The following is a 26,194-nucleotide window of genomic DNA, read 5'->3' as shown; positions in this document are numbered from 1 at the left end:
AATATTTTATTTTCTATGTATTCGTTAGTCTTAGAACCTGCGATCATTTGATCCCTTGTGCTGTATACAGCCCTGCTATGTATAGCGAAAATCACAGTCTCCTATGAACACTCGCTACCGGCTGGCTTTCACAGGAGAACCGTCATGACAAGCACGGAGGTCTTCAGGCAGACCCCCAGATAAGATGTCAACCCATCAGCACCCCGCGATCACTTCACGGCAGTACAGATGGGCACATAGAATGACTTAACCCCCCCCCTGCTGGCGTGCAGTAAATGCCGCTGTCACAGATTGTCAGGCTAACTGACACGGGTGGAGCGGAGGCAGATGATGGTTGATTATTACAGCCAACATCTGCCGGGAAAGATGCAGAATTTCATCCCTGAATAACGGAGAAGGGTGAACACGCTACTTCTTTTAACCGGTTTCCGTACCTGAAAGTTACAAGAAGTAACAGAAGACTGAGCATGTGAACAGCGACGTTGTTTTCACATTGCTCTGCACTATATTCATTTTTTTGGGAGGCACAGGCGATTAAAAGGCAGAAATGCAGGGAACGGAAACCACTTACATGCATTTTTTTTTAAACAAAACTACCCTAATAACGTGATTATAACTTTCCATGGTGGACAAAAAAAATTACTCTCTTTCAGTTTTGCACCATTTGCCTTCTTTGTTTTAGCGCTTGTTGCAGGAGTTAACGGAGGTTCTGTCAGTGAGTTGATTCTGACACAGGCAATTTGCATCTCCGTTTTCTATCTTTCTGAGCTCCTCTCATCTCATTTATGAATGCTTATACCATATCATCAGTGAATATAAAGTCCGTAAAAGCCAAAATGGAGCAAAATTTAAAATGATTGGGAAAAAAATGTTTTCTAGACCCAATTACATGTATTTAAGTAAAGAAATTCCCAAAAGTGGACAATCCCTTTAAGCACCTCCGTGATCTTTACCAGAAGCTTAGGAAATTGCGATTGAATGGACGGTGCACATTGTGCGTTATTTGGCGGGTTCAGTGCGTCTGATCTGTCATCTGTGGGACAGATTTTCCTTTCTCCAGTACATATAGCAGGAGTTGTGTATGTAAAACCATCACAAACTAATATTAATCACAATTTAACAACCTAAATACTTCCCCCTGTGCCGTCTGCTCTCCACCCGGACTTGATATACTACAGACAGACCGTGCACCAAGCCGCATAGGCCTGAACTAGCCATGTCCCATTAGTTCCAACCAGAAAAATGGCGGGTATTTCCCCTGTCTGGCGACAGACGCATCAGAACGTGTCATTAGCTGGCGCTGGAAGATTACGTAAGAGGCGTGGTTTGCACTGCACTATATAATAGGCCGCTGTAGCCGCCCCCTTTCTTTTCCTCGGAGCGGCACGGTGAGTTTGCATGTGTTGTTGGATGGCGGAACCGTATGACGCGTCCGCCCGCAGCGCTTCTACCACTTCTCTGCCCGTATTTTTCCATCGCTTTTGCCTTCTGAATGGGTCCAGGTGTTTGGGTTTTCTGGTTATCGCAGCCGGCCGCGTGCTTTGTTAGGGCGCCATCTTTGGAGCATGGCGTTCTGCTCCATGTACGATGTATTACCAAACCTCCCTGGCCCATGTAAACCACCATTGCAATTGCATTTCTAAAAATAGTGCTTTTCACAGGTCTGTTGTATAAGGCCCCTAAAAAAGTGTGAAATGCACCATGTAAGCTCCATCTGGTAGCATGCTGGTGGTCGTAGTTTCCTATGACCTCTGCAGGCACAATGCTTGCTGGGAGTTGTAGTTTCACAATTGCTAACCCGTTAGCTGTTAGTCTGGTAATTGCAGTGATTGTCGTTTCTCATCTATAAGGAATAGAAAGGGTAGAATGGTCACAAAATAAAGCACTTGGCCAGCAGTGCTTGTCAGTCTGGGGTCCATACACATCAGGAAATAGACTTGTCTAGGTGACCCTAATATCTAATGTGCCTACTTTTAAAGTAATACAATAAATGGCCAATTTCCAGTTTCTATTGAACAGCCGGACCCCAGATATCCATGTGTGTGCGGTAACTAAAAAGTCTGACCATGAACCTTCTTTTTGACAGGTAACTAGCCCAGGATGCCCGTTGCCAGGAGCTGGGTTTGTCGGAAGACCTATGTCACCCCGCGACGTCCATTCGAGAAGTCGCGGTTGGACCAGGAGTTAAAACTTATTGGTAAGTAGTTGTTAAAGGGTTTTCTGGGATTAAAGAAAGACATGTGTGTGCTTAACGCTCATCAGACTGGGTGCACGTTTAGTTTTTGCAGTTTGCCTGCTTCCCACAGCTACTGCGGCTTAACGGGAATCTCGCCACGTTTGACTGATCTGAACTATTAATATGGACACTTGTTCTCTTGCAAACACATTTTGGCAGTTCTGTGCCCTACTGTATTGCAGCCCAGAGAAGGGATGTCAGACATATAGAGAACACACATATATGTACACAAAATAAAGTTATGAACAAGATTAACCCACTTCACAAGATGGCATTTGTTTCCCCTGTCAAGTGATTTGGGGGCACCGATAAGGTCATTACCGCCAGGATTCGTCAGAAGAGCAGTGTGCCTGTCCATTGCGATCTCCTGTGAATCGTGATTTTTGATATATATGCCCCCTTTTGCCCCATTCACATTTGGTATTGCTGCTTTCAGAAATTTCTGATCTATCAAAATATAAAGTAACTTCATCTGGTAAACGGCATAACAAGAAAAAAATTTAAATACCAGATTTACGGTTTTCTGGCCTCTACAACTTTGCAATAAGAGGCGATCAAAACGTCAAGTCTGCCCCAAAATGGTATCAATAAAAACATCAGCTCAGAGCACAAATATGAAGTACTCACCCAGCCTCCAGATGCTGGAAAATGAAAATGCTGTCATTCTCAAAATATTGTGACAAAAACGAAAACTTTCTTAATAATAATTTTATTTCTATAGCGCCAACATACTCCGCATCACTTTACATTATAGAGGGGACTTTTACAGACGATAGACATTACAGCATAGCAATAAATACATAGATCAAAACAGATACCAATAGGAATGAGGGCCCTGCTCGCAAGCTTACAATCTATAAGGAAAAGGGGAGATACAAGAGGTAGATGGTAACAATTGCTTTAATTTTTTCATAGAAATTTTAGAATTTTTTTTTCACCACTTAAATACAAAATAAACTATCCATGTTTGGCATCTGCGTGCTTGTACTGACCTGGGGAATCATATTGCCAGGTCAGTTTTACCATATAGTGGACATGGTAAATAAGTGTGGAATTGCACAATTTTTTGCCAGGTCAGTTTTACCATATAGTGAACATGCTAAATAGTTGTGGAATTGCATTATTTTTGCAGTTTTCCAGCTTTTGACATTTTTTCCTATACACTATATGGTAAAATCAATAGGGTCACTCAAAAGTACATTTCCCTCATAAAACAAGCAGTCATATGGCTATGGGGACAGAAAAAGGAAGTTATGGCTTTTGGAAGAAGTGGAGGAAAACTGAAAAAACTTGTGGATAATGAACCTGAAGTGAACTGACAAATCAATGTGCATATAGGCTTTGGACTAGAACAAATGATCCTCAGTGAAATGAAGCAATACAAAACGAAGAAAAATATTATGGTCAGACTTTGACCAGCTGTCTACAACCTGTGCCCATTAAGAGTTTAGATGGGTGAAATATGGTGACTGATTCACTTTAAGCCTAGAAGTTGCAGTTACTTGTCCCATCATATTGAGTAGGACACACATTGGGGGAATCCATGTATGTACATGTGACTGACTGCAGCAGAGGCTAGGAGGACACGTTGCTGTAGGCCATTAGTTGAACACTTAGTCCCTGTACCAGGAGCCAGATCAGTATTCCACGGCTGGATGCGAGATCTGCAACCTGTTTCCTACATATAGCGTCCCCAGATTTGCATTTTGGTTAGCTGGCCTTGTGTGACACACTTTACACTAGGATGAAAAAATTAGAGTACCCGGTGATGCTGGTATCTAGGAGGCAGTTGCCTGGCCCTCATCCAGTGGCCACACAATACTGACCTGGGACCTGCAAATTTATTCACTGATCTCTACATTCTAAAATTAAGTTTTTACTTTGAGAACTTTGTTAAATGTCGTTCACTTTCTTCCCTAGGTGAATATGGTCTCCGTAACAAGCGTGAGGTGTAAAATTCACACTTGCCAAGATCCGTAAAGCTGCCAGAGAGCTGCTGACTCTGGACGAGAAGGATCCCAAACGACTGTTTGAGGGTAAGCACAAGATTTTAATGTATGGGAAGACTTTATCAGACAGCGATCTTCTGCCTCTGTGATCTCACTAGTGTCCATTTTGACCCTACAGCCATTGTATAAAGTTGAGGGTGCAACAACTTGTCTTCAATCACAAGGTCTGGAGCAGCTGAATGCGCTGAACATCCATTATCTATTCATAAATATTCTTTCCCGCTTTAGGTAATGCCCTGCTTAGACGTCTGGTACGAATTGGTGTGTTGGATGAGGGGAAGATGAAGCTCGATTACATTCTGGGTTGAAAATTGAAGACTTTTTGGAAAGGCGTCTTCAGACCCAAGTGTTCAAGTTGGGTTTGGCCAAATCCATCCATCATGCCCGTGTGCTGATCCGTCAGAGGTACATCCGGTAAGTCACTGTGCCTTAATGTCTGCAGGATTCATTTCTGAATGTTATACTTTATTTTGCAAGACTGCTTTTCTTGCTAGTGACATTTTCACGCTTTTGGTATGTTAAGCTGACTGCTCCTTCATCCTTATGCATGGTCCCAGATTTGCAATGACTGCAGTTAATTGCCAGTACTTGTTATGTAACCTCTGCCTGTTATGTGAAGTATGCCTTTTGGTCTTGCCTAGCTCATGGAACAGTCCTTGAAATGGAGCCTTGACTCGGCAAGGTCACTTTGGCTTCGGCCATACACCTTGTGATCTGCTAGCACTCGATGGTGTCCGAATGGTTCCTATACTTTGGGCATGAAGCAATAGTTTCAGCAAGGTCACTTTGGCTCTGGCCATACACCTTGTGAAGGGTCTTTTTCTGTAAATCCTTATAGTACAGGTAATCCTACAAACTGGTATGAAGCAAGAAGCTTCACTGTCAATTTTACAACTGACATGTAGTGATGAGCGAGTATACTCGTTACTTGAGATTTCCTCCATGCATGCTGTGTTTGTAGTTTGCTCCATAAACTAAAACCATAAGTAGATTTCATAGGTATTGTACAGGTAAACCCTAGTCTTAACTTTCCTGCAGGATACATCTCCATAGTCACTAGTGATGAGCAAACGTACTGGGATAAGATGTTATCGGAGCATGCTCTGGTGCTAACCGAGTGTCTTCGGCGTGCTCGAAAAATGTGTTTGCGTTGTCGCGGCTGCATGTCTCGCAGCTGTTCAACAGCAGCTACAAATGCAGTGATTGCCTTAGTCAATCCCTGCATGTCTCGCGGCTATCGAGCAGCTGTGAGGACTCGTAACATATTTTTTGACCATGCTGAAGACACTGTTAGCACACGAGCACGTTTGCTCATTACTTGAAATCGCTTAATGAACCACATTCTTGCACTGCTACTTACAACCATGTCTTGGTGAAGGTTTAATTCACTGGCTCAATTACTGCACAGCAAATGAGGGGTTACGGTGCTTAGATAACAATGGATGCGCAATAAGGTTGGTTACATGAATGTTTTATCTTGCAGAGTCCACAAGCAAGTAGTCAACATCCCATCATTCATCGTGCGCTTGGACTCCCAAAAGCACATCGACTTCTCCCTGCGCTCACCATACGGTGGCGGACGTCCTGGCCGTGTTAAGAGAAAGAATGCCAAGAAGGCACAAGGTGGTGCTGGAGGTGGTGATGACGAAGAGGAAGATTAAACAGTAAAACAGACTTCCGAATATCTAGGAAGTTGTAATAAGTTGTAAAATAAACGCTGTTGAACAGAACGGCTTGTCAGTTGTTTTCCATCAAAACGTCACTACTTGGTGTTTGCCACTTCACTCCATATCACTGCAGATCTCAATTGGTCATTTACATGCTGGCAGTAATGCAGGATGCTGGCATGGGAAATGTATATTGGGTGCCTGGTTAGGCACCATTAATGTTTGGATCAATTGGGATAATTTTTCACTTCTAATAACTTAAGTCCCCTTTTGGGGGACCTGATTGCTTGTTAAATATAAAGAAAATGCCACAACCATACTTCATAGGAGGTCAAACCGGGTAGTAAATCGGGCCTTTAGTGTGCCCCAGGTGCCGTTGTAAACACTCGTCTTAACAATGATTGTGAGGTGAAATGATGGGAGTCTGTGCATAGGCACTAACCGCTTTTTTTTTTTTTTTTTAAAGGGAATCAAATTCAAAGAAGCTTTATTGGCAGGACTAAATACACATTAGTTTTGCCAAAGCAAGTGTACAAAAGGGAGTAGGGATAGGGACTGTAGGGATGTTGGAAGGGGGCTGTAGGAAAGGTGGGTGGGGGCAGATCCAGGATGGGGGCTATAGAAGTCCATGGCATAGGGAAGGTGGGTGGGGGCAGATCCAGGATGGGGATTACATACATCTGAACCGATATAAAAAAGGTATTTATGCATGAAAGGTGTGGGGTCAGGGGGAAGCAAAAGTCCTAAGAGAATCCTTATGTGACACACAATTGAATGATATATGATATCTCAAAAAAGGGGTGACATATTGCCTTTAAGTATGTGACAGTGACTATAACTAGCTGTAATTGTGGCAGTTACTGGCTAGATACTGGCTATGGGACATGGCATCTGCCAGGTCAGGTTTGATCTGGGGTCAGCACTGAAAAGACCTGTAGATTTCATACTTGGGTGCTGTACACAGTTGTGAAAATTACACCATTTTGACAAGTATATGACTCACATTTTCTGCTCCTCAGAACTCCCTGGTAGTAGTCTTCCTTTAACCCCTTCCCGACATTTGACGTGCTATACTGTCCATGTACCCTGGGCATTAAAGGGAAGGTGCTGCAATTTTTTTTGTATTAAAAATTATATAAACAATTTTTTTTAATACAAATTTAAATTTTTTAACTTTTTATATTTTTTATTTATTAGCCACTGGGCGCTGCCATTTTGCTTTGCAGGAGTGTAAGACACTTAAACTCTGCTAATATGGCTGCCCTGGACATTACCTCATAAAGGGACAGTGGTCAACCACCTTTGGGGGTAAAGGGGTTAAGGTGTATCTGTTGCCAGGTTTTTTCCCAACCCATCTGAGGAGCAATTTCCAAAAAGTTTTTCAACTTGTGGCCAGACAATTTTAGTTCCTGACTGATTCTTTTCTAGTTTAGCATTTTGCTTGTCCTTGTGGCATGTAGGACATACGTCATCCATTCAGGTTGTCTGGCTCCGCCATATGTGCTGTCATGACGTCTATCTTTAGTCTCAAGAACACAGAGCAGATACCAAAACACAAGGAAAGCCATATAGTGTCGTAGAAGGGATTTGACGCAGCAGGACTGATATCTGCTCCTTTATGTGAGGAGCACTGTAGAGCCCTAAAAAAAAAAAAAAAAAATGCTCAGTATAGTTGTGGGACGTGTGCAGATGCATTGACATTCACCAGAGAAACTGTTCTCTTTGCAGATTACAGCAGGTTTACAATGAGCATGTCATCAGACTGGAGATCTCGTGTTGTGTAGTATGTTGCCTGCAACGTCATCCAGCATGACTTGTTTGGTGGTGGAAGGTGGGCTGTAGATTGATGGTCCTGGGAGACATCTTGGAGGATGCAGAAAATCCACATAATAGCTAATCGTAACCCCAATGCTGTTTGGTATCAGCATGAAATAAGTAGTTGGACCTTACACTTGTGCAGTAGGTACTGGGTTCCTCCTGGTGCAGGGCAATGCCTGGCCTCATGACCAGAACGTGTAGGGATTTCCATTAATGCAATTGCCTGGCCCTCATGTTCTCGGGCCTGAATCCACTTGAGAGCCTCAGATATTATGTATCTGTGCATCTGATGCCACCAAGTATCGCCACAGTCTGCAGGATCTCATCTGCCCTGATCCAGATCTGGGAGGAAATGCCCAAGACACCATCTGGCGTCTCATTAGGAGCATGCCCAGAAGTTGTCGGGAGTCCATACAGGCATGTGGAGGCCATACACACCAATGAGACACATTGTGTTCCTGAAGAATGGTCAAGTTGCTTCTTTTAATCCCTTAGCGTCTTTGGAAACCTGAAGCAGGTAAAGATGCTCATAAGACTGAACATATAAAAATGAAGATGTTTGTTGTTTTGAGTGTTTAGCTAGTGCTTTTTCAGGCGGTTTTTGAAGCTGACACCGTCTGAAAAAGATGTGTACACGTATTGATTGGCAATGTTTTATTACACCTTGGTAATTTGGATACAGATGGTCTTGCAAGACTAATAAATTGTTAGCAATAGTTGTCTTTACTCTTAAATCTGGTCCCAACTACACGCTCTTCTTACTACCTGTAAAACAGTATCCAAAATGTGAAGCTCTGATCCAGATATGGTGTGACCCCAGCCGAATTTGTATGGTTTCAGATTTTTTTTGAAGTAGAAAAACAAATTCTAAAAAAAATGAAAAAAAAAAAATCCAAGAAACTCATGGTATGATGCGGGGAGCAGGAAACCAACCACATGGCAACGCGTTTTGAACGTGGATTCACATGTGGTGAAATTTTATGCCTTAGACAAATCTGCTCCGAATTCTGCAAGGTTTGGTTGTGCCTTAGAATTGATCCTGGATCATCTTAATATGGCACGGCGCACCAGTTTATTTCTTTTCGTTAAAACACATTTTTGTGTAGAAGGGACTCTAAAATGCGCAGTTTCTAGAAGTGAATACAACAACCTTTACTTAATCCAACCTCTTAGTTTCGGCTTCATATGTTCACTTGAAGAGGCAGCACTGTAAAAATTCTCTTTTTCGGTCTTTTTGCATGTGACCCATAGGTGTCGCTGCTGCAATTTCTTTCATGGAAGCTTTGTCTGAGGTCCGGATGGCGGAGTATTAGTACAGCTTCATATGTGACAGGTGCATATTACTATCTGTTATAAGAACCCATCTGAGTAGACAGTAGAACTAGCGGGTTACACAAGTGAAAACTGTCAAAATAAACTTTTCAGTGTTTTAAGAGGGACCTGTCAAAAGGGTCCCGTTTATGCTCGTTTTATTTCCGCTGCTCCCGATTGTTCGATTTTTTTTTTTAATGCGCTTTACTGTTCAAGACGTATACCATATTTTTTGGATTATAAACCGCTCCGGATTATAAGACGCACCCCAAATTTTGAGGAGAAAAATAGGAAACTTTTTTCTTTAATAAAATGGTGGTGCTTCTTATAATCCATGCGTCTTATTGTTTACCGGGGGGTGGGGGCTGCAGTGATGCGGGGTCCCAGGGTCGCTGCTGGAGGAGGCAGGAGTGAGGTGATGCTTCAGGCCGCAGGCTGGGATGAGAGGGTGTTGTCTGGCACTGCTGCCCAGTGCTGCTGAAGGTGTCTCCGGTGGTGCCGGGGCTCTGCCAACATTTTGTGAAGGCCAGAGCCCCGGCAGTTCCATGGTTTTCTGTGCGGTGGACTCCAGGAAAATGGCCACCGGGGGCAGCACATGTGCAGATGGAGATCTCAGAGATGAGTTCTCAGCAGCAACCAAAAAAAGTAATTCTTGCATTTTGATTCTTTTTCTCTTTTTACGCCATTTACTGATCAGATTAATTATTTTTATGCTGTATATTGATAGATTGGGCGTTTCTGAATGCAGTGATACCAAATATGTGCATTTTTTTTCTTCTATTTTCTGGGGCAAAAGGGATGATTTGACCTTTTATATTTTTAAATATTTAGTTTTTTAACTTTTACTGGCTTCAATATTCTATCTAGACTTGAATCTGCGATCTTCTAATCGCCTGTTCTACACAGAGCAGGACGGCGGGGCCCTGCAATGTGTAGCAAAAGTGCTCATCTGCTATAGGCGCTGGCCACAGGGCGCCACTCATAGCAGTTCAGCAGTGACAACCACAGGGGTCTCCTCCGACCCTGGGTTGTCATGCCAACCCATCAGAGCCCCCTGCGATCATATGACAGGCGCTGATAGGCGGAGCTAAAGATGTCTATCCAGTTTGCCCTAGTTAAATGCCGCTCTCAGAGATTGACAGCAGCATTTAACATATTAACAGCCACGGGAGAATCGCATTTCCTCCACAGCTATTAGGGGCACATGTCAGTTGCTCAGATCGGCTTTCATGTGCTGGAAAAGGTGCGGGCTCAGTGCCAGAGCCCACACCGAAGAGAGGGAGGCAACCTATTATGTACCTATACGCCATAGGTTGTAAAAGGGTTAACCTGTGAGCCACGCTCCATTGAGAAATATGTACACTAAATGGTCCATTCCTCTGGAACTGTATGGCGGATAAAAAAAATCCAAGCTGGAATATAATTAGGGGAACATTGGGAATAAAACAAGAGAAGCTTGAGAATTCCCATAGGTGTTCAGTTGATCAGGAAACTTACTTTTGCCAGTGAAACTCTTTCATCCTGTTCTTCAGAAATGCAACAGACGTGTATTTTGGCTCACTGTCGTTTTGGAGAATTGCATGTCTACCAATGACATGGAATGATTGTGGGATATTCTTTCAGTATAGAGCAGTACATCTGTCAATTCATGATTCTATCAATGAGATATTGCTCCCCAACACCAGCAGCACTCATGCAGCCCCACATAAGGATACTGCCAGCACCATGTTTCACTGTAGGCACGATGCATTTCTTCTAAATTAATTTTCCTAAATAAATGGTACATACAGTGCAAGATGGTGGTGGCAGTGTCCTTATGTGTGGCTGAATGACTGCTGTTGGTGTAAGGGAGCTACATTTCATTGATGGTATCATGAATTCACAGATGTACTGCTCTGTACTGAAAGAGAAGATGCTAACATCATTTAATGTCCTTGGTAGATGCGACCTTTTCCATCGCTGGCCATCCCTGTAAAAAATAGAATCAAAATAAAAAATATATAGTTATTCTCACCTTCCGACGTCCCGTTCAGCCATCCTGCCTCTCTCCACGCTCCGGTCCCAGTGATCCTTTGCGCGAATGACCGCGAGATGTCACGGTCTCGAGGGATAACAAAGTCTCGCGGTCATTCGTGCAAAGGATCACTGGGACCGGAGCGTGGAGAGGCAGGATGGCTGAACGGGACGTCGGAAGGTGAGAATAACTATATTTTTTTTAGTATTTTGTACACCTGATCGCTGGTCTCCCGCCTGTCACACACAGCGATGCGTGCTGGCCAGCGGGAGACCAGCGACCAAAGAAATGTCCAGAGGTTTCTTCCAGCGATCAGCGATACCGGCAGGGGGGCCGCTCGCTGATCGCTGTCACACACAGCGATCTCGCTGGTGAGATCGCTGTTACGTCACAAAAGTTGTGACTCAGCAGCGATCTCGCTACCGAGATCGCTTAGTGTGACGGGTCCTTAAAGCACGTATACAACTATTTAAATAAAAGTACACAGTAATGCAGCATTGATCTTCTGAGGTCAGCACCTCTCCGCCCAGGGATTCCATATTGTTGTCACACTTTTTTTGTAGTCGATAATGAGGTTTGCGCACGTCAGGAGGAGTTTTGGTCTACTCCACTTTGTAGATCATCCCTAAATCATTAAGATTTTGAGGCTGTCCCTTGGCAACTCGAAGCTTCAACTCAATCCATAAGTTTTCTATGGGAATAAGGTATGGAGACTTTCTAGGTCACTCCATGACCTTAATATGCTTCGTTTTGAGCCACCCCTTTGTTGCTTGGCTGTATGTTTTGGGTCATTGTCTTGTTGGAAGACCCAGCCACAACTCATTTTTAATATCCTGAATGAAGCAAGGAGGTTGCCACTCAGAATTTTACGGTACATGGCTCCATCCATTCTCCCATTGATGTGGTGAAGTAGTCCCGTGCCCTTAGCAGAGAAACACCCCCAAAACATGTTTCCACCTCCATGCTTGACAGTGGGGACGGTGTTCTTTGGGTCATAGGCAGCATTTCTCTTCCTCCAAACACAGCAAGTTGCATTAATGCCAAAGAGCTCAATTTTTGTCTCATCTGACCACAGCAGCTTCTCCCAATCACTCACAGAATCATCCAGGTGTTCATTGGAAACTTCAGACGGGCCTGCACGTGACTTCTTGAGCAGGGGGACCTTGCAGACACTGCAGGATTTTAAACCATTACAGCGTAATGTGGCTACCAATGATTTTCTTGATGACTGTGGTCCCAGCTGCCTTGAGATCATTAACAAAGCCCCCCCCCCCATATGTAGTTTTAGGCTGATCGCTCACCTTCCTCATGATCAAGGATACTCCATGAGGTGAGATTTTGCATGGTGCCCCAGATCGATGTCGATTGACAGTAATTTTGTATTTCTTCCATTTTCTTACTATTGCACCAACAGTTGTCTCCTTTTCACCCAGCATCTTATTGTTTTGTAGCCCATTCCAGCTTTGAGCAGGTTTGTGATCTTGTCCCTGATATCCTTAAAAATCTCTTTGGTCTGGCCCATGTTGTAGAAGTTACAGTCTGACTGAGTCTGTGGACAGTAGTCACTGTCACATACTTAAAGGGACTCGGTCACCCCTTTTTTGAGATATTCAATTGTGTGTCACATAAGGATTCTCTTAATACTTTTGCTTCCCCCTGACCCCACACCTTTCATGCATAAATACCTTTTTTATATCGGTTCAGATATATGTAATCCCCATCCTGGATCTGCCCCCATCCACCTTCCCTATGCCCTGGACTTCTATAGCCCACATCCTGGATCTGCCCCCACCCACCTTTCCTACAGCCCCTTCCCAACATCCCTACAGTCCCTATCCCTACTCCCTTTTGTACACTTGCTTTGGCAAAACTAATGTGTATTTAGTCTTGCCAATAAAGCTTTTGAATTTGATTCCCTTTAAAAAAAAAAAAAAAAAAAGCAGTTAGTGCATATGCAGACTCCCATCATTTCACCTCACAATCATTGTTAAGACGAGTGTTTACAACGGCACACTAAATACCCGATTTACTACCCGGTTTGACCTCCTATGAAGTATGGTTGTGGCATTTTCTTTATACTTAACAAGCAATCAGGTCCCCCAAAAGGGGACTTAAGTTATTAGAAGTGAAAAATTATCCCAATTGATCCAAACATTAATGGTGCCTAACCAGGCACCCAATATACATTTCCCATGCCAGCATCCTGCATTACTACCAGCATGTAGTCATGGCCAAAAGTTTAGAGAATGACACAAATATTAATTTTTACAAAGTCTACTGCTTCATTTTTTATAATGGCATTTTGCATATACTCCAGAATGTTATAAAGAGTGATCAGCTTAACAGCAATTACTTGCAAAGTCAATATTTGCCTAGAAAATTAACTTTATCCCCCAAAACACATTTCAACATCATTGCAGCCCTGCCTTAAAAGGACCAGCTAACAGTTTCAGTGATTGCTCCATTAACACAGGTGTGGGTGTTGATGAGGACAGGGCTGGAGATCAATCTGTCATGATTAAGAATGACACAACTGGACACTTTAAAAGGAGGCTGGTGCTTGGCATCATTGTTTCTTTTCTGTTAACCATGGTTATCTCTAAAGAAATGTGCAGTCATCATTGCACTGCACAAAAATGGTCTAACAGGGAAGAGTATTGCAGCTAGAAGGATTGCACCTCAGTCAACAATCTATCGCATCATCAAGAACTTCAAGGAGAGGGGTTCCCTTGTTGCCAAAAAGGCTCCAGGGCGCCCAAGAAAGACCAGCAAGCGCCAGGACAGTCTCTTAAAAGTGTTTCAGCTGCGGGATCTGGCTACCAGCAGGCAGGTGTGAGGGCACCTGCACGCACTGTGAGGCAAAGACTCTTGGAGCAAGGCCTGGTCTCAAGGAGGGCAGCAAAGAAGCCACTTATCTCCAGGAAAAACATCATGGACAGACTGATATTCTGCAAGAGGTACAGGGAGTGGACTGCTGAGGACTGGGGTAAAGTCATTTTCTCTGATGAATCCCCTTTTCGATTGTTTGGGACATCTGGAAAACAGCTTATTCGGAGAAGACCAGGTGAGCGCTACCACCAGTCTTGTCTCATGCCAACTGTCAAGCATCCTGAAACCATTCATGTGTGGGGTTGCTTCTCAGCCAAGGGAATGGGCTCTCCTCTCAGTCTTGCCTAAAAACACAGCCATGAATAAAAAATGGTACCAGAATGTCCTCCAAGAGCAACTTCTCCCAACCGTCCAAGAGCAGTTTGGCGATCAACAATGCCTTTTTCAACATGATGGAGCACCTTGCCATGAAGCAAAGGTGATAACTAAATGGCTCAGGGAACAAAACAGAGATTTTGGGACCATGGCCTGGAAACTCCCCAGATCTTAATCCCATTGAGAACTTGTGGTCAATCATCAAGAGACGGGTGGGACAAACAAAAACCTTCAAATTCAGACAAAATAAAAGCATTGATTTTGCAAGAATGGACTGCTATCAGTCAGGATTTGATCCAGAAGTTGATTGAGAGCATGCCAGGGAGAATTGCAGAGGTCCTGAAGAAGGGTCAACACTGCAAATATTGACTTGCTGCATGAACTCATTCTGTCAATATAACCTTTTGTTACTCATAATATGATTGCAATTATATTTCTGTATGTGATAAAAACATCTGACAAACACATAAAAACCAGAGGGCAGCAGATCATGTGAAAATATAATATTTGTGTCATTCTCTAAACTTTTGGCCATGACTGTAAATGACCAATTGAGATCTGCAGTGATATGGAGTGAAGTGGCAAACATCAAGTAGTGACGTTTTGATGGAAAACAACTGACAAGCCGTTCTGTTCAACAGCGTTTATTTTACAACTTCCTAGATATTCGGAAGTCTGTTTTACTGTTTAATCTTCCTCTTCGTCATCACCACCTCCAGCACCACCTTGTGCCTTCTTGGCATTCTTTCTCTTAACACGGCCAGGACGTCCGCCACCGTATGGTGAGCGCAGGGAGAAGTCGATGTGCTTTTGGGAGTCCAAGCGCACGATGAATGATGGGATGTTGACTACTTGCTTGCGGACTCTGCAAGATAAAACATTCATGTAACCAACCTTATTGCGCATCCATTGTTATCTAAGCACCGTAACCCCTCATTTGCTGTGCAGTAATTGAGCCAGTGAATTAAACCTTCACCAAGACATGGTTGTAAGTAGCAGTGCAAGAATGTGGTTCATTACGCGATTTCAAGTAATGAGCAAACGTGCTGGGATAAGGCGTTATCTGAGCATGCTCGTGTGCTAACAGTGTCTTCAGTATGGTCAAAAAATGTTACGAGTCCCCACAGCTGTTCGATAGCCACGAGACATGCAGGGATTGACTAAGGCAATCCCTGCATTTGTAGCTGCTGTTGAACAGCTGCGAGACATGCAGCCGCGGCAACGCAAACATATTATTCGAGCACGCCGAAGACACTCGGTTGGCACCAGAGCATGCTCCGATAACATCATATCTCAGCACGTTTGCTCATCACTAGTGACTATGGAGATGTATCCTGCAGGAAAGTCAAGACTAGGGTTTACCTGTACAATACCTAATGAAATCTACTTATGGTTTTAGTTTATCGAGCAAACTACAAACACAGCATGCATGGAGGAAATCTCAAGTAACGAGTATACTCGCTCATCACTACATGTCAGTTGTAAAATTGACAGCGAAGCTTCTTGCTTCATACCAGTTTGTAGGATTACCTGAACTATAAGGATTTACAGAAAGACCCTTCACAAGGTGTATGGCCAGAGCCAAAGTGACCTTGCCGAAATTATTGCTTCATGCCCAAAGTATAGGAACCATTCGGACACCATCAAGTGCTAGCAGATCACAAGGTGTATGGCTGAAGCCAAAGTGCCGAGTCAAGGCTCCATTTCAAGGACTGTTCCATGTGCTAGGCAAGACCAAAAGGCATACTTCACATAACAGGCAGAGGTTACATAACAAGTACTGGCAATTAACTGCAGTCATTGCAAACCTGGGACCATGCATAAGGATGAGGGAGCAGACAGCTTAACATACCAAAAGTGTGAAAATGTCACTAGCAAGAAAAGCAGTCTTGCAAAATAAAGTATAACATTCAGAAATGAATCCTGCAGACATTAAGGCACAGTGACTTACCGGATGTGCCTCTGACGGATCAGCACACGGGCATGATGGATGGATTTGGCCAAACCCAACTTGAACACTTGGGTCTGAAGACGTCTTTCCAAAAAGTCTTCAATTTTCAAGCCCAGAATGTAATCGAGCTTCATCTTCCCCTCATCCAACACACCAATTCGTACCAGACGTCTAAGCAGGGCATTACCTAAAGCAGGAAAGAATATTTATGAATAGATAATGGATGTTCAGCGCATTCAGCTGCTCCAGACCTTGTGATTGAAGACAAGTTGTTGCACCCTCAACTTTATACAATGGCTGTATGGTCAAAATGGACACTAGTGAGATCACAGAGGCAGAAGTTCACTGCCTGATAAAGTCTTCCCATACATTAAAATCTTGTGCTTACCCTCAAACAGACGTTTGGGATCCTTCTCGTCCAGAGTCAGCAGCTCTCTGGCAGCTTTACGGATCTTGGCAAGTGTGAATTTTACTCTCCACACCTCACGCTTGTTACGGAGACCATATTCACCTAGGGAAGAAAGTGAACGACATTTAACAAAGTTCTCAAAGTAAAAACTTAATTTTAGAATGTAGAGATCAGTGAATAAATTTGCAGGTCCCAGGTCAGTATTGTGTGGCCACTGGATGAGGGCCAGGCAACTGCCTCCTAGATACCAGCATCACCGGGTACTCTAATTTTTTCATCCTAGTGTAAAGTGTGTCACACAAGGCCAGCTAACCAAAATGCAAATCTGGGGACGCTATATGTAGGAAACAGGTTGCAGATCTCGCATCCAGCCGTGGAATACTGATCTGGCTCCTGGTACAGGGACTAAGTGTTCAACTAATGGCCTACAGCAACGTGTCCTCCTAGCCTCTGCTGCAGTCAGTCACATGTACATACATGGATTCCCCCAATGTGTGTCCTACTCAATATGATGGGACAAGTAACTGCAACTTCTAGGCTTAAAGTGAATCAGTCACCATATTTCACCCATCTAAACTCTTAATGGGCACAGGTTGTAGACAGCTGGTCAAAGTCTGACCATAATATTTTTCTTCGTTTTGTATTGCTTCATTTCACTGAGGATCATTTGTTCTAGTCCAAAGCCTATATGCACATTGATTTGTCAGTTCACTTCAGGTTCATTATCCACAAGTTTTTTCAGTTTTCCTCCACTTCTTCCAAAAGCCATAACTTCCTTTTTCTGTCCCCATAGCCATATGACTGCTTGTTTTATGAGGGAAAAGTACTTTTGAGTGACCCTATTGATTTTACCATATAGTGTATAGGAAAAAGTGTCAAAAGCTGGAAAACTGCAAAAAATAATGCAATTCCACACTTATTTACCATGTCCACTATATGGTAAAACTGACCTGGCAATATGATTCCCCAGGTCAGTACAAACGCGCTGATGCCAAACAAGGATAGTTTATTTTGCATTTAAGTGGTGAAAAAAAACATTCTAAAATTTGTATGAAAAAAAAAGCAATTGTTACCATCCACCTCTTGTATCTCATCTCCCCTTTTCCTTATAGATTGTAAGCTTGCGAGCACGGCCCTCATTCCTATTGGTATCTGTTTTGATCTATGTATTTATTGCTATGCTGTAATGTCTATCGTCTGTAAAAGTCCCCTCTATAATGTAAAGAGTACGTTGGCGCTATAGAAATAAAATTATTATTAAGAAAGTTTTCGTTTTTGTCACAATATTTTGAGAATGGCAGCATTTTCATTTTCCAGCATCTGGAGGCTGGGTGAGTACTTCATATTTGTGCTCTGAGCTGATGTTTTTATTGATACCATTTTGGGGCAGACTTGACGTTTTGATCGCCTCTTATTGCAAAGTTGTAGAGGCCAGAAAACCGTAAATCTGGTATTTAAATTTTTTTTCTTGTTATGCCGTTTACCAGATGAAGTTACTTTATATTTTGACAGATCAGAAATTTCTGAAAGCAGCAATACCAAATGTGAATGGGGCAAAAGGGGGCATATATATCAAAAATCACGATTCACAGGAGATCGCAATGGACAGGCACACGGGTCTTCTCCCGAATCCTGGCGGTAATGACCTTATCGGTGCCCCCAAATCACTTGACAGGGGAAACAAATGCCATCTTGTGAAGTGGGTTAATCTTGTTCATAACTATTTTGTGTACATATATGTGTGTTCTCTATATGTCTGACATCCCTTCTCTGGGCTGCAATACAGTAGGGCACAGAACTGCCAAAATGTGTTTGCAAGAGAACAAGTGTCCATATTAATAGTTCAGATCGGTCAAACGTGGCGAGATTCCCGTTAAGCCGCAGTAGCTGTGGGAAGCAGGCAAACTGCAAAAACTAAACGTGCACCCAGTCTGATGAGCGCTAAGCACACACATGTCTGGATCCCAGAAAACCCTTTAACAACTACTTACCAATAAGTTTTAACTCCTGGTCCAACCGCGACTTCTCGAATGGACGTCGCGGGGTGACATAGGTCTTCCGACAAACCCAGCTCCTGGCAACGGGCATCCTGGGCTAGTTACCTGTCAAAAAGAAGGTTCATGGTCAGACTTTTTAGTGACCGCACACACATGGATATCTGGGGTCCGGCTGTTCAATAGAAACTGGAAATTGGCCATTTATTGTATTACTTTAAAAGTAGGCACATTAGATATTAGGGTCACCTAGACAAGTCTATTTCCTGATGTGTATGGACCCCAGACTGACAAGCACTGCAGGCCAAGTGCTTTATTTTGTGACCATTCTACCCTTTCTATTCCTTAGAAATGAGAAACGACAATCACTGCAATTACCAGACTAACAGCTAACGGGTTAGCAATTGTGAAACTACAACTCCCAGCAAGCATTGTGCCTGCAGAGGTCATAGGAAACTACGACCACCAGCATGCTACCAGATGGAGCTTACATGGTGCATTTCACACTTTTTTAGGGGCCTTATACAACAGACCAGTGAAAAGCACTATTTTTAGAAATGCAATTGCAATGGTGGTTTACATGGGCCAGGGAGGTTTGGTAATACATCGTACATGGAGCAGAACGCCATGCTCCAAAGATGGCGCCCTAACAAAGCACGCGGCCGGCTGCGATAACCAGAAAACCCAAACACCTGGACCCATTCAGAAGGCAAAAGCGATGGAAAAATACGGGCAGAGAAGTGGTAGAAGCGCTGCGGGCGGACGCGTCATACGGTTCCGCCATCCAACAACACATGCAAACTCACCGTGCCGCTCCGAGGAAAAGAAAGGGGGCGGCTACAGCGGCCTATTATATAGTGCTAGTGGTGTCGTTCGTGAACGATCCGATACAAAGAGCCGGCTCCCTGCTGTGAGCGAAATGAGCCGGCTCTGCAGGGTGAATGAGCCGGTTTTTTTTTTTTCTGGCGCCTGGAAGCAGTGAATCCAGACTGTGACTCATCTGGGGGGAGGAGCAGTCAGGAGAGGAGGAGATGTGAATAAATGCACGTGAGTTAACCCTTCAGTACCAAATATATCCTGCCAGTTCCTCCATGGCATATATGGTGTGTGACTATGTGTAAAGGTAGTGTCACACTTAGCGATGTACCAGCGATCCCGACCAGCGATATGACGCGGTCAGGATCGCTGGTACATCGCTAAGTGGTCGCTAGTGAGCTGCCACACAGGCAGATCTCACCAGTGACATCGCTTGGGACGGGGGTCGCTACTTACCTGTCACACCAGGCGATCCTGCGTCCTCCCGCCCGGCTCCACGCGTCGCTCGTCGTCACAGCAGGAAGCGCCGCAGGAAGCTGACGACGAGAAACAGTCCAGCCTGTTCTCGCGCGATCAGCGATAAGCAGCGGGGGAGCGGGTTGTAGGTAAGTATCACACATAGCGATATCGCTAGCAATATCACTATAACGTCACAAGTTATAGCGATATTGCTAGCGATATCTCTTAGTGTGACATGCCCTTAAGAGGAAGGACGCAGCACATTGTTTGTCATCATCATCATCTGCAATGACCTGTGCGTTACCTTTAGGTGCAGATTTGGCCGTGCGGATTTTGTAAAATCCGCAGGTAAATCTGCAGTTCAAAAGACCTGCGGTTTTACCTGCGGATTGCGCTGCGGTTTTGCCCTGCGGTTTTTCATCTCCTCAATGGAGGAGATGGTAAACCGCAGCGGAATCCGCAGAAAGAATCGACATATCAATTCTTTCTGCAGTTTCAAAACCGCAGAAAAATCACGCTGAAAAATCCACACCGTCTGCACTGCGGTTTTGTATTCCCATAGGGAATAATGGTACTGTACACCGCAGCAAAAACTGCTGAGGACCCGCAGGGGCCGGAACCGCAGCAGAATCCGCAGCGTGTGCACGCACCCTTAGTCCCAAATAAAGATACACTTTACTGGCCCCTCATCCATGGCGTATACATACAGTATATGGTCTGTGTAGGAGGAGAGGCTCAGCACATTGTTTGGTATATCTTCTCATAGTGTTAGGCCAGGTTCACATTGCGTTTATGGCCCTGCGTTCAACGGGATCGTTACATAGCGGCACTAACGCTGTAACGGATGTGTTAGCGCACCCATTGGCCACAATGATATTAACGCATCCAAAATCGGCATGATGCGTTACTTCATGACGCACCCTGGAACGCGGTCTGCAGCATTTGTGGGTGCGTCATGAAGTAACGCATCATGCCGATTTTGGATGCGTTAATATCATTGTGGCCAATGGGTGCGTTAACTCATCCGTTACAGCGTTAGTATCATTGCGGCCAATGGGTGCGTTAACTCATCCGTTACAGCGTTAGTGCCGCTATGCAACGATCCCATTGAACGCAGGGCCAGGAGGATTCAGGACAACACTACAGGGAGGAGGATAGACGACTTCAGTTGTTGCTGCTAACGGCTTACACTCACTTGTGAGGGATGCACGTGATTCTCGTGCAAGTCTCACGCATGAAAACCCGGCACTGCCACCAGCACTCGGACCAGAGCGTGTGGCTACATGTACTTCTATGCAGCCACCCCCTCCGGTCCCAGTGCCGGCGGCAGTGCCAGGTTTTCATGCGTGAGACTCGCACAGGAATCGTCCGAGTCTCTCGCTAGTGAGTATAAGCCCTAAGGGAGGGGTAAGTAATATAAAGTGATTTTAGGTAAAACCTGTGGAGAGATCTCGGTCCAGCCCCAATCATTATATAGGGTTAAGCTGGTTTCACACTTGCATATTTTGCAATCCGTGTGAAAATGGCTGCACACGGATTCGTTTTCGTCTCCATTGACTTTCAGTGGTGACAGATGGGACCTGCATTTGTATCCAGTTGTCACCGTTTTCCCAAAGATCCGCATGTCTGCATATTTTATTTGATGCACAAAAACGCAACTTGTTGCAGTTTTGTGTCATCTGAAAAACACGCAGGCCCAGTGAGACGCACGGATCCGCAGCTACACGTCTGGAATTAAAATGGAGTTCTATGGAACATGGATCCAGGACAACACGGATCCATGTGCTTCTGTGTGCAGGAATCCGTTTTGCGGCACTGAGCATGCTCGGAAGTGAGGGATGTGCTGTATGGGACCAGTCTGCAAACATAATATAGACTATGCCCGCATGCTGCTCTGTCATACAGTGATCTTTCCTGCCTCACTAGAAGGGCTTGTGCCCTGTGCTATGCTGTGGTAATGATAATAAAATGTATTGGGAGCATGAATGGGGGCTCCTGGTTAGGGGCTGCATGAGTGGGGCTGCGTTCACACTAGTGCAGGGGCGGACACAGACTGTAGTCGGCCCCTGTGCAAGAAATACCCCCCACCCCCCACCCTTCATAGGGCAACAAAGTTATTTGTTATCTAATATTGAGTCTATGCAGGGCTGGATATAATATTTGTATAGAATATGATGTAACCCCTATAGAATATAATGCAGTCCCCCCATATAGTATAATGCAGCCCCTCCATAGAATATATGGCAACCCCCTTATAGGATATAATGCAGCCCCTTATATAGTATAATGTAGCCCCTCCATAGAATATAATGCAGCCCTCATAGAATATAATAAATATAATACAGCCCACCTCCCCATAGAATATAATGTAGCCCCCCCATATTATATAACACAGCCTCCCCTTATAGAATATAATGTAAAATGTACCCCAATGGTATATAACACAGCCGCATAGTGTATAGCCCAGCACCACATGGTATACAACCCACCATGGTATATAGCCCACCATGTTATAATACTGCCCAGCATGGTATATAGCCCCCCCCAGCACGGTATAATACAGCCCAGCATGGTATATAGCCCCCCCAGCATGGTACAATACAGCCCAGCATGGTATATAGCCCCCCCAGCATGGTATAATACATCCCAGCATGGTATATAGCCCCCCAGCATGGTATAATACAGCCCAGCATGGTATGATACAGCCCAGCATGGTATATAGCCCCCCCAGCATCAATGGCGGATCTTAATAGGGGGGGATGGGGAGGTCGCCCCGGGCCCAAGGTTTTTTGGGGGCCCAGGGGCAGAGGCGGGCTGGGCCGGATGTCAGAGAGGCAAATGCCCCCCGGGCCGCTCCCCCAGCACCTGTACACTGCCGGCCGTGCCCTGTGCTATGACGCCGCCAGCAGCAGACAAACGCCCGCGTCACATTCTATGAGGCCGGGGTCGGGAGCTGTGCACGGCCGTCACCTTGACGGCTGCTCAGCTCCGGCTCCCTCCGGCTGTACTTCCGGGTCAGATGTCGGGCGTGCGCGATGACATCATCGTGCACGCGCCGACATGTCCCGGAGGATGCTGAAAGCAGAGGCGCTGCTGGGAGCGAGCCGGCTGTGAGGTAAGTATGGGGAACTTTATTTATTTTTTTTTATTTATAAAATGAATTAAATGGGGGAGGGGGTCAGTGGGGGCTGTACACAATGAAGGGGGGGTGACTGGGGGCTGTATATGATGAAGGGGGGTGAGTGGGGCTGCACATGATGAAGGGGGGTGAGTGGGGCTGCATATGATGAAGGGGGGGTGAGTGGGGCTGAACATGATGAAGTGGGGGATAAGGGGGACTGCACATGATGAATTAAGGGGTAAGTGGGACTGCACATGATGAATTAAGGGGTAAGTGGGACTGCACATGATGAATTGGGGGTAAGGGGGACTGCACATGATGAATTGGGGGTAAGGGGGACTGCACATGATGAATTGGGGGTAAGGGGGACTGCACATGATGTGGGGGTAAAATTAACTGCACATGATGATGGGGGAGTGGGGCTGCACATGAAGTTGGGGGGGAAGGGGACTGCACATGATGAAATGGAAGGGGGGATAAGGGGCTGCAAATGATGAAGCGGCACTGCAGATGAAGTGAGTGGGTGATAGGGGACTGCAATGGATGAAGTAAGGGGACTTCAAATTAAAGTGGGAACATTAAAGTGGATCCCCTATCACGTTGGGCGATTTTGTGCGTATTGGCCGTAAGCCTACAGCTTATGTGCAAAGTCTTTTTAGGCCATGTCCACACGTGGTGGAATGGTGGCGGGTTTTCCGTATGGACCCGCAGCAAACCAAGTGCTGCGGTCCGTACGGCTGTCAATTCCCGCACGGGGACCGCAGCGCTCAGGTGGGAAGGGGGGTACAGGGGCCCAGGTTTTATGAACAGCCCCCGGGCCCATAGTCCACTTAGGCCGGTTTCACACTAGCGCATTTTCAACGCGCGCACGGCCGGGGGTAGCTCCGCCCCCGATCCGGCTCTCTGCCCGGCGTGCCCGCCCCTTCCTTGTAGCGCCGCCTCCTAGCGGACAGCGGCGCCTGCGATCGGCGCACCCTATCTTTAGCATAGGGTGCGCCGATCGTGCGCAGGCCGTGCGCTAGTTGCGCTTTGACCTGCGCTGCGCACTTTTGACGGTGCGCCGTGCGCGCCAAAATCAAACTTTTCGGATTTTGGCGCGCACGGCGCACCGTCAAAAGTGCGCAGCGCAGGTCAAAGCGCAACTAGCGCACGGCCTGCGCACGATCGGCGCACCCTATGCTAAAGATAGGGTGCGCCGATCGCAGGCGCCGCTGTCCGCTAGGAGGCGGCGCTACAAGGAAGGAGCGGGCACGCCGGGCAGAGAGCCGGATCGGGGGCGGAGCTACCCCCGGCCGTGCGCGCGTTGAAAATGCGCTAGTGTGAAACCGGCCTTAATCCGCCACTGCCCAGCATGGTATAATACAGCCCAGCATGGTATATAACCCCCCAGCATGGTATAATACATCCCAGCATGGTATATAGCCCCCCAGCATGGTATAATACAGCCCAGCATGGTATATACCCCCCCAGAATGGTATGATACAGCCCAGCATGGTATATACCCCCCCAGCATGGTATATAGCCCCCCCCCCAGCATAGTATAATACAGCACAGCTTGGTATATAGCCCCCCATCATTGTATATAGCCCCCCCAGCAGGGTATGATACAGCCCACTAGTGTTTTGGTACGGTGCGTTGTGATGTGTAGCAATCCTGATGCATCCTGATCCAGATTAGATCCCTATACTTAACATAGGGACGCACGGACCTGCGTTTGCATCAGGATCAGGATGCATCAGGTGCACCAACACATATCACAGCACTTACTTATTCACAAAGGACATTAACAAAAAATGCCGCAATACATGTTAAGACTGCAACCGAGGAGGAGCCGGGGCCTGATCACAATAGCTGACAATCTGAGGAAGCAGCAATGCTGAATAAGGCTGGTTTCACATTAGCGCTTTTTAAGCGCACGCACGGCCGGGGGTAGCTCCGCCCCCGAGCCGGCTCTCTGCCCGGCGTGCCCGCCCCTTGCTTGTAGCGCCGCCTCCTAGCGCACAGCGGCGTCTGCGATCGGCGCACCCTATCTTTAGCATAGGGTGCGCAGATCGTGCGCAGGCCGTGCGCTAGTTGCGCTTTGACCTGCGCTGCGCACTTTTGACGGTGCGCCGTGCGCGCCAAAATCAAACTTTTCGGATTTTGGCGCGCACGGCGCACCGTCAAAAGTGCGCAGCGCAGGTCAAAGCGCAACTAGCGCACGGCCTGCGCACGATCTGCGCACCCTATGCTAAAAATAGGGTGCGCCGATCGCAGGCGCCGCTGTGCGCTAGGAGGCGGCGCTACAAGCAAGGGGCGGGCACGCCGGGCAGAGATCCGGCTCTGGGGCGGAGCTACCCCCGGCCGTGCGTGCGCTTAAAAAGCGCTAATGTGAAACCAGCCTTACAGTCTACACTGCGTCACACAGGTGGAGAATGAGGCCCTCACTTCACAGGCAAAGACCTAGAACGATGACTGTGGAAAACGGATTTCTATTTTAAAAAAGAGCCGTTTAAAGAGCCAAAAGAGCCGGCTCTTTTTGGTGAGCGGAGCCGAATGAGCCAGATCACGAAAAAGAGCCGAACTTCCCATCACTATATAGTGCAGTGCAAACCACGCCTCTTACGTAATCTTCCAGCGCCAGCTAATGACACGTTCTGATGCGTCTGTCGCCAGACAGGGGAAATACCCGCCATTTTTCTGGTTGGAACTAATGGGACATGGCTAGTTCAGGCCTATGCGGCTTGGTGCACGGTCTGTCTGTAGTATATCAAGTCCGGGTGGAGAGCAGACGGCACAGGGGGAAGTATTTAGGTTGTTAAATTGTGATTAATATTAGTTTGTGATGGTTTTACATACACAACTCCTGCTATATGTACTGGAGAAAGGAAAATCTGTCCCACAGATGACAGATCAGACGCACTGAACCCGCCAAATAACGCACAATGTGCACCGTCCATTCAATCGCAATTTCCTAAGTTTCTGGTAAAGATCACGGAGGGATTGTCCACTTTTGGAATTTCTTTACTTAAATACATGTAATTGGGTCTAGAAAACATTTTTTTCCCAATCATTTTAAATTTTGCTCCATGTTGGCTTTTACGGACTTTATATTCACTGATGATATGGTATAAGCATTCATAAATGAGATGAGAGGAGCTCAGAAATATAGAAAACGGAGATGCAAATTGCCTGTGTCAGAATCA

The 26,194-nt window shown here is 45.7% G+C and overlaps 1 protein-coding gene and 1 pseudogene across 1 annotated transcript; one reads left to right on the top strand and one right to left on the bottom strand.

The window, feature by feature from the left end:
* The first annotated feature begins 2,065 nt into the window (after positions 1-2,065).
* LOC141085572 (small ribosomal subunit protein uS4-like) lies at positions 2,066-5,975 on the top strand (annotated as a pseudogene).
* Positions 5,976-14,887: 8,912 nt separating this feature from the next.
* Positions 14,888-18,745, bottom strand: LOC141085571 (small ribosomal subunit protein uS4). Its single transcript, XM_073571032.1, has 4 exons — positions 18,611-18,745; positions 16,599-16,721; positions 16,211-16,397; positions 14,888-15,124 (listed from the first exon to the last, which is right to left on the bottom strand). Exons 1-4 carry the CDS (start codon positions 18,705-18,707, stop codon positions 14,947-14,949), a joined length of 585 nt encoding a protein of 194 aa, XP_073427133.1. The 5' UTR covers positions 18,708-18,745; the 3' UTR covers positions 14,888-14,946.
* Between the last annotated feature and the right edge of the window lie 7,449 nt (positions 18,746-26,194).

Source organism: Dendrobates tinctorius, unplaced genomic scaffold (assembly GCF_039654945.1).
Source record: "Dendrobates tinctorius isolate UK_male_01 unplaced genomic scaffold, ASM3965494v1 ptg000028l, whole genome shotgun sequence".
Taxonomy (NCBI): domain Eukaryota; kingdom Metazoa; phylum Chordata; class Amphibia; order Anura; family Dendrobatidae; genus Dendrobates; species Dendrobates tinctorius.
Note: the sequence above shows the minus strand (reverse complement) of the source record. Positions and strands in the feature narration are given on the sequence as shown.

Bases quoted from the DNA above. Each gene is read 5' to 3' on its own strand.
- LOC141085571 (XM_073571032.1), bottom strand. From the start codon at position 18,707: ATGCCCGTTGCCAGGAGCTGGGTTTGTCGGAAGACCTATGTCACCCCG. The intron at 16,722-18,610 runs GTAAGTAGTTGT...TTTCTTCCCTAG, and splicing joins CCAGGAGTTAAAACTTATTG to GTGAATATGGTCTCCGTAAC. The intron at 15,125-16,210 runs GTAAGTCACTGT...TTTATCTTGCAG, and splicing joins ATCCGTCAGAGGCACATCCG to AGTCCGCAAGCAAGTAGTCA.